General features: G+C 44.6%; 1 protein-coding gene across 1 annotated transcript in view; it reads left to right on the plus strand.

The window, feature by feature from the left end:
- The window catches only part of T265_15562 (hypothetical protein), a gene marked incomplete at both ends in the record, with an annotated part of 34,691 nt that extends 27,223 nt beyond the window's left edge, over nucleotides 1-7,468 (plus strand). Inside the window, 3 exons of the mRNA XM_009178611.1 lie at nucleotides 2,864-2,959; nucleotides 3,478-3,741; nucleotides 7,343-7,468. Coding sequence (XP_009176875.1) covers nucleotides 2,864-2,959; nucleotides 3,478-3,741; nucleotides 7,343-7,468 — 486 coding nt within the window. The remainder of the gene's footprint in view (nucleotides 1-2,863; nucleotides 2,960-3,477; nucleotides 3,742-7,342) is intronic.
- Between the last annotated feature and the right edge of the window lie 8,231 nt (nucleotides 7,469-15,699).

Consider the following 15,699-nt stretch of genomic DNA (forward strand, 5'->3'; position numbering starts at 1 on the left):
GTTCCTGACGATCGACAGAATCAAACGCAGATTCCAACTCAAGAAAAACGACAAACATGCGACCTCTAAAGGAGTAGCGCTGTTCAAGAATTTGTTTCAACGTAAAGATATGGTCGTTACATCTTAGGTTAGTGCGAAACCCAACTTTATTCTCACATGACGTTCTTGCGCGTTTTCTGAATACTGGAATGACGGTCGAGGATGTTCAGTCGGCTGGTATTTTATTTTCGTTCCAAATCTTGTGCAGTATAGTCGTGAGACTGTCCACCAGGACCTCACCAGCTGTGAAGAGTGCCGGGGCAGACCATTCAGGCCAGGTGCTTTGTTGCGCTTCGGGATTGATACCTCATGTTGGATTTCGGTTGCTGATTGAAGGTTGGTGTCAGTGTTCCATCCGGGCCTACTGGGTCCTTTCAAAGGTTGTGTCGAGGGGAGCCAGCCGAACTATTCCTCCAAGTGTCCAAGTCATCGCTGAAGGTGACGATTCGGGGAGTAAAGTGCCATTCAGTCTTATTCGCATATTGTTTCACTGGCACCTACTTTCTTTTGACCGATTGATCGGATCAGCTGAAACAGGGCGCAGTTGTTGCCTGCAGCCAAAGCCTTCTGCATCTCCTGGGCCTTCGAAATACACCAGCATTATTTGTCATTCTTCAAGCCTCTGATTATGCGGTGTTTGAGGGATCTGCGTGCGCCATCACAGTCACTAGTTGCTGGTATGTGCTTTCTGGCCTCAATAGGATCTTCTGATCACGAGAATATCCAGTGTTCATGTACTCGCGTCAGATGGCTTCGAAAACAGTCCTGAAAGCCGAGAGTATAGCTTCTTTACTTCGCCTCCATTCAGTTTCCAAGCAATCTTCGTCGTTTGCATGACTGCACGTTTCCAGTAGCTTTCTAGCCAGATCATCTCGATGCTCCTGAGCAACTCAAACGTGTTGAAGTTGATGAGCGGAGTTGCTCTCTTTTGGCATGCATAATGGTGATGGGAAGCGAAGTGCTGACCGGGTACGCACGATGGCATAATCAGGATCAAGTTGCTTATCCCAGAAGGAACGACAATCTTTAACTGAGGCTCCTCATCGGTAACTGATAGTCATCTGATCCAACTGGGTCCACGACTATCTTGTGGTGGGTGGCCTCCAAGTAACTTATGGGTGTTGGAAATTCGCATTGGCCAGAAACAGACGATGATCTGCACATAACCGAAGGAACCGCTCTTCATTATCCCTGCGTTCAGCAGTGGGTCCAANCTTCATTATCCTGCGTTCAGCAGTGGGTCCAAATCTGCTTCATCCGAGCTTGTTGCTCCAACTTGAGAATTCACATCACCCGCTAGGATTGGTTTATCCGTCGTTCCTGCCGACCGCAGCAATCGTGATAAATGCTGATAAGACCCGTCTTTCTTAGTCTCAGACTTTCAGTCTGTTGGGTGAATGTTGGTAGGATAAATAAATTACATTTACTGCATCGACTTGCATTGATCTTAATTGGGATGGACAACCGCATGCGCAAAGACCACTGTTTACTGGGATCCAGTCCAGTAAGTAGATTTAAGCTTTGGAGCTGAGTTCAATCCGCACACCGTAGATACTAGAAGCCGTTGCATCAGGATCACCGGATACCCGAGGAGTGAAATGTGGAATATCTGAGCTCTTGGTAGGTGGATTGATGTGTACACTGAAGTGGGATCTCTTATGCATGTTTCGGGGAAAAAACGTGCATCGACAGATAGACAAAGCAAGGTTCCAGCAAGAGATGCCTGTTGCCCAATTTGACATAGAGTACGGATGTATATCAGATCTTTTGAGGTTAGTAAGTTACAGCTTTGGTTTATTTTTCTGGTCGACGGTTTAGACACGGGACAATAGCTAGAGGATTGGGGGATGGGCTCACCACACTGCATCATTCGATGGATGGGCAGGGGTGTAGGGGGAGGCCAGTGAGCGAAGAGCTGCAAGAGCATATGACACTTTCCGGTTGTCCAGACCGAAGAATGGGGTTCGGTTGAGGTAGCCCACCTTGAGCCTCTGACTCAAAAGTCTGAAGCGCGATGCAGCGTGTGCTGTTTTTTTTTGTGTGTATGGGGGGGCTTTCCGGAGCCAATGACTCAATGGTCCAACCCACTTGGGTGTAGGAGGCCGGCCTGGCTCGAGGAGGCCCGAGTGCTGGCTGCGCACAGCAAGTGCCCTTTGAACGGTACCAGACAATTTGGTTTTCGAAATATTTTAGTCGCACCGGCGGTCACAATCAAACTTTGGGGGATCGGAGTGTGTGGTTTTTTCAAGATGACTTCTAACTCATCCTTCCTCGGGAAAAGGCAGCATAGCTGATTCCATAAATGTGGATATGCTGGTAGCCTAGAGGAAACGACTTAATGCCTTTACAATCCTGTCGCAAATGGCAGTACGACTTACCTCCAGACCGCTTCATAATACGATTACTCGCAGTTAGGGGACTCGTTGCTCGTCGGGCTGGTCCTCTTTGGCCTTCCCAGCATGGTTGAACCTTGGGGAACTGAGCCCCAGCCAACATAGCCCTCAGGATCATTGCAACACAGAAGCCCAACCATCAAGATAATGTGACATCTTTAGGTCGGATTGTGATTGACAGTTCAAACTGGCAGCTAGCGGTAGAGCTAATTTGGCACATCCCATTTAACTCACCATATTTTATATCGGTACTTTTCAGCATTAAGCTCAGAGTCTATGGTGAATATTCAGCGATGAGGGAATGACTTTAATGTATCGTGACAATTTCACTGTCACTTTTTATTCGACTGGCCAAAGCCCTTAAATTCTACGGAGAATCGGAGTAGATAACATCCACATATTTACTGTATTCCCCTGTTTACTGTCAACAGTTGTCCAGGAACCCGCTTCAGACTGCTGGATGTTTTGCCTTGCTGACCGGATTACTACGAAATATCAACAGCGGACTACGAGAACTTGACCTATCTGTAAGTTAGACCTTCCCCGTTTTTTCCTCTGGCATATGTATGCCTTGGTGTATTGTTCTGAACTTTCAACTGTAAAGTGGGGATGGGGAATATCCTATCTATTCGTCCCCGCTCACTGAACAAACCGACGAGTAACTACTCGGTGGGACAGCTACACTTGGTCGTATAATCAGTAGCTTCAGGCAGTAGGTTGTCGCTCCATGGGTGGACTTTTGATTGATAACTCTAACGAGAAATCTGGTAATAGCAACAGTATCAGAAATGTGTCAGCCGTTTACTGGCATAAGGAGTGAGATTGAACTAAACCTGCTGTGGAGCAGGTCGTTAGCCCTTATTAGATTCTCCTGAGTGTTTCTATGGTAACTTCTCCAACAACAATCAGTACTTGAAAACCCTCCAGATTTTCATAGCATGTTTATCAGATGCAACTAAATGGAATCAGTACATGGCATTTTTGACAATCCATGTTTTGCAACTGGTTAACACAACCAAATGACGTTTCTCAATGACTACTTTAGGGCATTCCGGTTAACAGTGACTTTCGGGATCTTCAAGACACGGCCCGTCGTACCTTACCTAACTTGGTTATTAGAGCTGGCAAATTCACGACGGACAAAGTTCGAGCTATATCCGCGAAGCTACTGATGTCGAATCCAAGCCCAAAGTACATTATACAAACTATGGGACATGTGACAGGACACACGTTGGGCAGCATGCTTCGGCCACTCGATACAACTGGAGACAAACTTGTTACTCGACAAGCCTTCATAAGAGTTCTTAATGTGAGTTTCTACCATGATATTATAATTTTGATTTTTGCATATTTGTGTTTGAATAACTCTAGTTATAGCAAAAAATCGTCGAATTCACCAACGAGACCATATTGTGGATAGTCTTTGGTTCTCCAAATTACAGTAGAACCGTTCCCGCTTGGAATCGATACCGAAGTAATCGTTTCAGAGAATTTCGAAAGACAATAAGTCTACCGGTTGTCCTCCAATGGATACAACAGCATTATGTCTGAGCAAAAGGAGTTCAGTGGACATGTTTTGACGGATCTCGACCGGATAGTGCATTTGAATATTGATGGACTACTACAAACAGAATGCATAAATTTAGAATCAGTACTCAGAGTGGGTAACAGTCAGAAAACACGAGTGGCGTTTGCTCTTCGTTGGTCTGCGGATTGCACACATGATTGAATGTCTTAACAATCCGAGTGCGACAGGTTCAACCGTGATCATCGTCACTTGCCGAACTATTTTGGACCGATTACTGGAACCCAAAAACTACTTTAATTTTTTAAATAGGGTTGATCTGGTGGCCTATATCCAGTACATGGTTTAGGATTGCATCGTTGCGTCATCGCTTCTTATCTCATAGTATGAGGGATTTCGGAGAAAACCGATTGCATCTTAGAGTGAAGGGTCTATCTGTACAAAGTCCACATGGACTGAACAGTGCATGAACACTCATCGACATTTCATACAAGCGAAATTTAGTTCGCTGTCTATAGAACATGGCCAGACTGATTTGGTCAACTGATATTCCAGATGGAAAACCACATTCATAGCATCTCTTGAACTTTGTTGGAAGGACTATGCAGATGATACCAACGAGCGGAGAACACCGTCAACTATTACGTTTAAAAATAGACAGTGCTTCGGAATACATTAAACATTAGGCAAAACAGTCATTCAGAAGAATGCCATATGTTGCTGAGCTGGAATACTCGTCTTACTGCTCACCAATGTTGTTCACCAATGCTGTATGCGAATATCAAGGACAGGTCATCTGTTCCCGACTCAGCAATGGTAGTATGGTCATTTGTTTCAGTGTGTTCCTCACAAACTACATAATTTCGAATTTTTCACGTTGTTCAAGTGGCTATCACTCAGCGACGCAGTTGGGAGCAACAATCAGGCGCTCCTATTTGCATCCTGCCACATTCCACTGCATACATCTCTTTGTTTTGTTTAATTCAAAGTGCCCCAAACGTAAAAACAGGTTGTTTCTGGTCGGACGCCTTGCTATTACGAGGCTGATTGTTTATCATCGATTATGGGTTTGAAGGTGAATAAGAGTGCACTGTTCCAGAAATCAATTGTCAGTAAGTTTGATCTGTACATTTCGCTCGGTGTGCAATAAATCAGTCAGTTTTCCTGGAACCTTTCGACGAGGAACAAACTCATCTTCCGCGCTTTCTTAAGCAGTCCCAAAACCAAGTTTACATATCATGGCTCATATGTGTCTGTTCATTTGCATCTGGTGGGCATCAATGATCGCGTGATGTGTATATCTACATTTTCGCGACAATCCGGGGAAAGGACGTCTACCCATCATTAACTTAACAACCGGTTGTGTCCGGTAAGGTTGGTCGATACACAGACAATAGATCGAACCAGAATTTGGCTACCAAACTAGTAAGGACGTTGCAGAAATAGGGGTATTGTCTGACAACTGCATTTTTAAAACGACAAATCGCAGGCTATACTGTACCAACAATTTGACGTATGCTATGCGGACATGAAGCGCCTCAGACCAATAAGTGTGAGCCGAGAGAGCAAATAAAGCAAAATCACTTCACCTTCGTTCGGAAACTGAATGTGAAGGAGGACGTAGGATACAAATTATTAGAACGGTTACTCGTTTTATCAAACCACCATCGCTGATGATGCGTACCTTCCTAAACAGTAATACCGTTACGTTTAATAAAAGTAAGATTAGAGTTGGCGGACACTAAGATCAATAATAAACCTTTCGGGACAAGGTAACCTGTAATGGTTGTGTTTGAAAAGTACAATCTAGCTACGACTTTAAGACCAACAGAGGCAACTGGGCTCCATGAATGCATATATTTAGGTAAGTGAATCACTTATTGGATGCCTTGTAAGCCACTATTGGTGCGCCAACTGAGAGAGTCGTGCAACAGGATGCTGCAGTACTAGACCCCACGGAATATACATAACCAGATGATTAAAACTAGTCGATTTTTTCTTTGTTGGCTCACTTTCCCAGGAGGAAGTATCCATGTTTTAAGAGTTGCCATTTGCTACTTTAACGTATGCCAGGATGTTAAACACCCTTTGCAGTTTACTATTCATTATATTCAATGTGGCGTTTATTCTGTCCTTCCTTTTCCAAATTTCTACACCGAATCTGTTCGAAAAGGAATACCTAGCCGTAAGTCCCTTTTTGTTGTGATTTCGCTGGTTTCTTATTAAAAACGCTGTTTGTCGTAGCTACCATGTTTGTCATTCTTTTTAACACCCCCTGAAGACTTTTGGGTTTTAGGGTCTAGGTAAATAAGTCTTGATAACCAAGTTAAGGAAACAGAAAAGAATTTACCGATGTTATCGCTACATTTCTGGGCAGCTAAATACAACCAGTGCCCATAGCTTACTTGCGTTCCAGCTTAAAGGTTGGTAAAATTCTACATTAACTGTGGCCGGTGTGTCATTCTCCTGTTCGTATCCCAGACAACAATGTTCGCAACGATCAATATCGAATCGAACCTAAAAACGTCTGTTTTTAGTGCGTCAACAAGGGTGCCTATATGTCGCAGAGCCCAACTACACTCACTGAAGCATCTGCACACTCACATCCCCGTACTTCGAACAATGACGATCATATATCATGGACAACCATAAGTTGCATCCACATCCCAAAGAAAAGTTAAGTCTTGAATTCCTAACTACAGATCTGTAGGGAATGATTCACCATAAGCAGACATGGACAAAAAGTACTGCGAAGAGAAATGGACTAGTGTATAAAGTTTCTATTCAACTCAGATCTATTTTGGAACCGACTTTGGCTATCTTGTCCGCATATCAACTTAGAATGGAGGGAAAACCAATGGTCAGAGAAAACGTCACAAACGAGAGATTCAGCTGGGTTCCAGGTGAGTCTCTCGAAAAACCAAATTAGTTTGCAAATGAGTGTATATTCGCTGATGGTTAGAGAACTTTGGGGGAAAGGATAACGACAAATGTAAGGTTGCGCTGAAACAATTTTGCCGTATACTGTTGAAAATAATGTCACGTTCGGGTCCTGAAGACGAAACCATACACAAAAATAGAAGAGCTTTTGTTGAAATTGTTTGCATGACAAAATACGAATGCTGAGTGGTACACAAAGTGAATTCCATAATATCAAACAACGTGTAAATGTCGACAAGCAGCACAGTTGAAAACAAAATCTGAGAGCATTGTCTGACTTAGGTACTGATGAGTTTAGACCTCAGTGAATGAATCGCTCAGAGAGAGAGACGTTCCTGGCTGGATTTCTCTTATCTGAATTTTTTTGTATTGCGAAGTGTCACAAATATGACGCATTTAGTCATAGCGAGAGTATCATTCTCGCTGCCATTCTAATCCTAGCTAGTGCTCATCCATTCACCGACAAATTCTGATCACATTCTTTCAGAAAATTGGGCTAGAATTCACCGAAGAACAAATCACTCAACTGGTAGAAGAAGTTGATCCTCAAAATGAGGAAGAGATCGACTTTAGGTAAGTGATTTCTGCATTAAGGCTCCTGTGCGTCGATGTTTTGAGCCTCAAACAACAATTGGTCGTGCTTTCATCGTGACAGACTCATGCTCAAGTACTTCATTCAATCGGCTGTTGGTCTTGGCAATCGGTCTAAAAACGTGCCATCACCGGTCTTCGGTAAATTGTGATCTGTGCTGACACTGAGTAGTACATGCTGTTTGTGCTGGATTCAGGCGATCATGATTCGTCATACGCCTATCCTTGGGAGATCGTATTCTCAATCATATCCAACAGAAACCGACAGAAGAGAAACAGATCTTACACCCGAACAAAAACAGCCTCTATCCGTCCATAGTTGTCCACTTAACAAACTGTTGGGTAGTTTCAGTGACTAGACAGAATCAGCCCAAAAAACCAAAAATTTTCCGCTTGTCAGAACACACTGACCAAACGGATGTGTTTGTTTCTATGATCCGTCCGAATCGAGATGCACACTCGTCCGTAAGGTTCTTTATGCATTCGTACGACTTCCGCGAATTTAGATGAGATTGTCCCAGGATCTCCGATTTCTGCACGGACTAAACTGGACGTGATTGGTCGAATGGGTCATGTTCTCAAACTCTAATGACCACCTGGCAAAGAAAATCAAGTACGATAATGAGCAGAGTTGATTATGATCATAATGCAGAACGTGCACATTTTGATACCACTTAGCAAACAAAAATCTGACCATCAAGACTCACATTCCAACCCCGAAATTTCTCAGGAAAGTAGAAGAAGTCGGTGCATCACTTTGATTTGTGATGTACCAAAAGGCCCCCCGGCCTTATATTTTTATGGCTGAACGAAAATACACAAACCTGGTGTGCCTAAGAAGTCCATCGAAGACTGCACACGCGGACATTAGCAAGATAAACTCTTCTCAAAACTATCGGAAAGTATACGCCAACCATAATTAGGAACCGTTCATCTGATCGTCAAGTTAAATGGCATGCTCCGATACCGTCTCCTTTTTACGAGGGTGCCAGTATGTCCTTTACAGACTCCTAGAAGAAACCAAACACCACCTGACCGTTCATCCCTAACTGTTGAAGAAACACTAGGGGCTATTTAACTATGCATTGAATCCACATTTTTCACTTTAAAATGGAAACACTATTGAGAAGCGGTGGGGTCGCTGATTTTTTCCAACATATATATATACGAGACTTAGAAGAGCAAATGGATAAAACCATTGCAATTCCACTGAAAATTTGATGACGCTAAGTTGATGAGACTCTGGCCGTCACCAAATCAGACATTGTTGAAGCTTTCCTCATGCAAATTAGTAACTCAGATGTATAAAACAAACTGATGTACAGAATAAACACAACAGTTCACCAGAAGGAAGCTTAGTTAAACAGATCATCGCGTCTCAACTCCAAACACTCAAAATGCACTAAGCACGCAGAACTTGGTAAGTTCATCCAAAAACGCCTGCGCCTTCTCCTCCTTTTCCAAGGCGAGAACGGTATTGTCCGCATTTTTCAGATCAACAATGCCTTCATCGGCAATTATTTGAATCCCAGGGTTTCCCACGTTCACTTCATTATCTCATCGATCCGAAAATTAAATAGGAGTGGAGAGTTGGTATCCCTGAGATACACCGCTTTATGTACGGAAGGCTTTGGATAGCTCTCCGTACACTATCACCAGTCCGGAAGTTCGAGAATACAAAGAACGTATTACATTGAAAAATATCCGGGGCTACTTTGTCCGTTCAGATGCAAAACCACGTCCACCCCACTATTCCTTTCTCTGCTGAGCCCGGGATGACTGTAGTTAAAGCATGAACTCATTGACTAGAAGATACATAGTCAGAACCCAACCTTTGCATCTCGATTCCTCCTGCCTAGGCTTGGGCAACCTGGCAGTATCTCAGCCTCCGGGCTTTTTCGCGTGGCTAGGTGGCTAGATAGCGGCTGTTACAGCTGAATGATTACTATATTGTCTCACTGCCGCTGTGCCAACAGTGCTGGTGTTCTCGCTTATAGTCCAAACTGTAAACAGAATACCATTTGATAAAGAACTTCTAGGAGGGTGTGACCTTATCCTACCAGTGATATCCTTTGCGGAGGTTGAACGGTATAACCCAGACAGCGAGCGAACGACACTACATCTAACTGTGGGCCAGGACGATTGTGCACAACCCCAAATACGGCTTATATTTTATCCTATTTACTTTATCGCGACCTTCTCTGACGCGAAGTTGCGACAGCTCACCTGATGTAGTAAATTGCTGCTGCTCACTAACACCTATTAACGGCTAAGTCCGTACACAGAGTTAAATAAATCAAGGTAAATCAAGGTTATATTGGTCTAGAGAGCATTTTGCTTTACAATGACCAAAGGATATTTGTGTGTGTGTATGTATACAGATAAACGGAATGATATGACATATATGTTCTATTGTTTGTAATCCGCATCTCAAATGTTGATGAGGGAAGTTGGGTGAGATCTTATGTATTCGTCAAGCGAATGCTTGAAAGTCTCGAGGTTATCACAATCCACAACAGATGTTGGTAGTTTGTTCCACGTGAGGGATACGCGGACTGAAAAAAAGTAGCGCGGACAGTTAATGCGGGAACATGGAATGTCAACGGCCAATGGATTCCGTCGGGTCTGTCGGGCCAAATTAACTGTGAACAAATGTTTTAAAGGGTGATTAGGGGTGTTTATTATCTTGAACATCAGGATGAGGTCTCCTCGTATACGCCGATAAGTTAAATCAAACAAATCGAGTTTACGTAGCCTTTCACTGTAGGGAACGTTTCGGAGGCCAATGACCAGCTTGGTCGCGCGGTGGTAGATACGCTCTAGCAGTTGTGTATCCTTTTGCAGCCATGGAGACCAGGCTTGGATCGCGTATTCCATTGTCGGCCGGAGATACGTGTTCATGATAATAGGGAGAATTTCAGGCGTAAAACGATAAAATATTCTCCTAAGCATCCCGAGCAGTGCCGAAGTCTTGCGATATACTGATAGACAGTGTTTACTCGGCTTCAGGTTGCTAGAAATCCAGACGCCGAGGTCTTTTTCCTCAGCCACCCATTCCAGTTCATTGGATCCCAGTTTGTATGGGAAGTGGTAGCTCTTCCCCAGATTTATTAGTTTGAATTTCTGGGAATTCAGCGGCAGCCGGTTTTGGATGGACCATTCGTCGATTCTTTGCAGATCTTGCTGTAGCGCATCACAATCAGCATCATCAGCAAAAAGTACGGTTTTGCACTGCAGAAGTTTCGGCAGGTCATTCATGTATACCAGGAACAAAATTGGACCAAGAACCGAACCCTGAGGGACACCACTTGTGGCGACAATTTTATCGGAAAACGCTCCATCGACACGAACTTGGACCGAACGGTCACTCAAATAGTCTTTCAGCCAGCTCAACAGATTTCCCGTCACGCCATACATTTCAAGTTTCCGAAGAAGGATACTGTGATCGACTCGATCAAAGGCTTTGGATATATCCAAGTAACAGGCATGTACAGTAACTCCCGCATCGACTGCTCGTGTCCAGTCATCGAGTGTCACGAGGAGATTGGATAAACAAGAACGATTCTGTCGAAATCCGTGTTGTTTATCGCTCAACAAGGAGTGAATTTCAAGGTGCGATTTCAGGGCTTCTGCTATAATTCGTTCCATTACTTTTGATATTACTGGGAGAAGAGTGACAGGTCTGTAGTTAGATGCACACGTTCTGATACCTCCTTTGAATATGGGGGCTATTATCCCGCATTTCCAATCCTCTGGTACCAACCCTTCTTCCAGAGAACTAGCGAACAGTTTAGCCAGAGGATAGCTAAGTGGTTCAGCGCAGTGGCGCAGAAGCAGTGGTGTAACGCCATCCCCACCAGGTGAAGTGTGTACCTGTAAGCCGCGAAGGTGTTTGACAATGTTAGCCCGATCAATATGCACGTCGAATAAAGTTTCGTCCGTTAGTACCTCCACAGTTTGTCCCGGTTTCGTTACCGAGTTCAGAAGACGAAGCAGAGGCCGAGGTGTTTGACGTGAGCCCCAATGAGAGATATCCAACCTTTAAGCGTGCCATCCTGTATCGGTGGTGAAAACAGGGGCGTGACCAGTTCACTAGCGCTTTTATGAAGGGCCTGTCCGAAACACTCAATAAGCTCGCGTTCGATCGTTCTCGAGAAGCGTGAAATATTGCACAGGCGTCATTTGGTAGAACCAATGGACAGTCTGTTCGTCTACTGAACACCAAAAGTTCATCCAAAATATCAGTGGTTGAACACCTCGAGTCTGTGAAGATCATCCATACGTGAAAGGATTATATCTCAAACACGGTGTGGGTCGGATTACAGCATGATTTAGGCAAAGTATCACCTCCCTCGCATGATCTCGAATACGGATGTCTGTATGAGACTGATCAGATTTTGTAGCTTACCAGACAAGCCACAATTTTTTGTGATGATTCATGGGGCCTCTACGAAATGAAAGGAACTCTCCTTGGAAAGATGAGGAAACGTGTGTTTGTTAGTTACTGGAGTTCGGAACCACGCCCTGCCATCCGATGCATACTGAATATTCTAAAGCTTTCTTCGTTTATCGTTTTCGAAAAAGTTTGGTGGCAATCTGTAGATTTATTGCTAGGCAACGTTTCGCTTTTGACACAAGCCAAGTGACAAGGTTCTGAGGTTGGTCGAGATTTAGGGCGGAAGGAGAACCAATCAGCTAAGTCAAGCCAAATCTCTGTTGGGTGTCGGCTGAAGGATTTTCGTTGGTTAGAGTGGTTGAACAAGTGTTAGGTCGGTGGGGGAAACCTACATGTGTTTGGGTCCAGCCTAGGGTCTAGTTCTTCTGGTCCGGTTCATTTGATGATCCCTCTTGACTGTCATTTGAACCTTCTGTCCGTCTGTGTGGATGAGCTAGTGCTAAAATAGTTGTGTAAGAGGGATGCTGTGACCTTTTGTCGGGTTGGGATTTCCAACCTCCCCCCCCCCCGTTTTTTCTAATGATTCTACGTGAATTGTTTTATTCTTAGTTTTGAACCTCTTACTTTAGTGAGGCAGCGCAAGATTGACAGAACACTTCACCACACCCACCAGGGTATTTCCCTGATTGCTCTCATAAACCATTTTATCTCCTTACCAAGACACTGAGAGAAACACTGGAGTGCCCCGGTTTCTCCTGGACACCTTGACACCCTACACCGCACACAGCAGGAGCTCCAGGATAACGGGCACGCAGAGTTGGGATACTTCTTCGCTGGAAACCTTGCTTTTGAGGAGCCATTCCGTCTTGACTTGGGCCCCATAGTTAAGGGCATATGACGCAGTGATTAAGACGCAAACTTAGTGAACGGAAGGTTCGTAGTTGGAAGTAAACCATGACATCTTTACTGTTCCTGTATACGCTTGGGCAAATTGGCAGTATCTTAGCTCTCATGCTGTCCTCGGGTGGTATGGCAGCTAGGCACCGAGAGGTTGTTACATCTAAAAGATGAACGATGATATGATGCTGATGTTTGAATCAGCGTTCAGCAAATAGGCAAGTGATTGAAAATTTAATTGAAACGTTCAGTCTGTTTCATAACACGACACCAACTACCTATTAAAGCTGCGGAGGATAGACTGTTGAATTTACCGTTGGTTAGAATCGTGGCGGGCGGGATGAAGCAATTTTAAGCAGCTACCAATAGTTGGGGCAGTCTCCATAGCGGAGGCCATTGGTGCACACGGTCTCTTTTAGCTGAACTATTTAGCCGATTGATGTGAACTGCAAACAGACGCGCCTAAGTTGTTATCCTGGAAAGTTTTATGGTTCCGTCTGAGATCCGGCATTTGCTACGGTGATTTATGGACGAGGTGGATGCGGTAGGGTATTGTATCACTGATTCTTAAAATGGTGTTGGATAAGATAGTCTTGGTTACTAAGCTAGGTAAGTTTATCGTAATTTTTCTGATTCATCGGCACAGGTCACTTTGAGACGTATTACAGGTAGTTTTCCATCTTGTGTTAGAATGCAGCCTGACCACTGCACGTACGAGCCTACGGTTTAACCCGTACCTGTTTCCATTTCAGAACCTCGAAACTTCTGACACTTCTATGGAGAATGTCCACCAAGCGGATAATAGGGCTAAGTATCCGAGAAACAGTAGGACAATCGTTTGAACATCAGATGAGTGGGTGTTAAAATGCACAGTGGCAAGTCAACTGGTCCCTGAGAAGCCTACCAACTACTCGGCAAATTCGCGTTGTCTAAGCCCGTGCCACCCATGAACCATACACATGGCAGAGTCTGAAGCACCAGTACACGCATTTCAGGCACCGAAAACAAAGGAGATTCATGGCTAGGATTTTAGTCGACAATCCACTAAAGTTGACTCAACAGCTTAACTGATAAGGACAATGAACCAGGGAATCACAGTACAGATAGCGCCAGTGATGAAATCCATGGGCTCTTGGGATTCTAAGGGATATGGGGCTTACAACAGGTGAAGGCGCCGTAAACACAGTCGTTGAAGAGAAGCCCTTTGCAACAAAAGCTCCAGTTGTCAGTCGTCCCTGTGGCACATCTAGTGAGTTGTTTCACGCGCGAAAAGTTCACCCTCCACGTATCAAAACCCTCCAGCTGGGTTTCGGACAGACAGGCAATGTCCACTCGGCAATCGGGTAGGATTCGCAGTAAAATACCCTGGTTTTCTACATACAGAGTGCTGATGTCTTAGCAGCTAATGTAATGTGGGTTTACTTTTTCGGATTCCTGGATCCATCAGGAACATCGGAGTACTCACGCTGAACTGCACTGAATGGTTTTGGGGAGAAACCACTCGCCCACGGCCCATCACACTCCAGGTCGCGCTGTCTTGGTCATTTGCTCCGTATGTCAGTCAACGGACAGCCATGCGAAGGCTGGAAACGAACCAGAGGTCATGCAATGACTTGGCAGTGGACTCAGCTGCGCTGATCATCGCCACCTCCCTAGATGGGGATAGACGGGATTACAATCGGGTAGGCTTCGCAGTAAAATACCCTGGTTTTCTACATACAGAGTGCGGATGTCTTAGCAGCTAATGTAATGTGGGTTTACTTTTTCGGATTCCTGGATCCATCAGGAACATCGGAGTACTCACGCTGAACTGCACTGAATGGTTTTGGGGAGAAACCACTCGCCCACGGCCCATCACACTCCAGGTCGCGCTGTCTTGGTCATTTGCTCCGTATGTCAGTCAACGGACAGCCATGCGAAGGCTGGAAACGAACCAGAGGTCATGCAATGACTTGGCAGTGGACTCAGCTGCGCTGATCATCGCCACCTCCCTAGATGGGGATACTGAGACGGGATTATATTGATTGTATATGGACAGACGGTCTAGTCGAGCGGATGCATCCAAACTGTTGCCTTCAGCGCATAGGTTTCCCACACCCTTTTCCCAATGCAATCCCCACTGTCACCCCTAAATTTAGTACCACTTGTCAGCTGCCGCCCATAATACGTAACTACTACTGAGACGGGATTATATTGATTGTATATTGACAGACGATCTAGTCGAGCGGATGTATCCAAATTGTTGCCTTCAGCGCATAGCTTTCCCACACCCTTTCCCCAATGTAATCCCCACTGTCACCCCTAAATTTAGTTACCACTTATGTCAGCTGCCGCCCATAATACGTAACTATGCACCCTTTCGAGATCATCAGTGAAATAAACTGTGGCAGCTGTAACTACTGCGCAACATGTGCATGGTTTTGGCGGTTAGGGGTGGTAGTCTCTACAAAAATCGAACACAATAGCACCAGGCTGACAACTTGTCGGTTTGTTGACCAATCTTATTTTCTGTAGTTGATAATGAGAGCGCGATGGCAACTCGACCGTAGTGGTATACAACCTGTGCACAGGCAACCGACATTTGAACTCGTTGACTGGTTGCTGCGGTGCGTACGCCGTTTGTTTTCCACTTTGCGTGACCAAGTTTTTAAAGAGGATTGATGGCTACTGTTCTGTTCATTCAGGTGGACAATTTAGTTCAAGAACACTAGACGTCACCAGTGTGCAGTACTCATGCTGTGTAGTAGTTTAGCGATGCATCGGTGTATTTCGAGCGTGCATATTTCAAAGAAAAACTAATGATGAGAGATGGTTGAGTGGCTATCAGGCCATACTATTTACTGTCAGTGTATCGTTATCATAACGATAATGATAAAGTTCAAAGGGTATTCCTTGTTTCATTTCAGGGACTTCGAAAT

This window comes from Opisthorchis viverrini, assembly GCF_000715545.1.
Source record: "Opisthorchis viverrini unplaced genomic scaffold opera_v5_604, whole genome shotgun sequence".
Classification (NCBI taxonomy): domain Eukaryota; kingdom Metazoa; phylum Platyhelminthes; class Trematoda; order Opisthorchiida; family Opisthorchiidae; genus Opisthorchis; species Opisthorchis viverrini.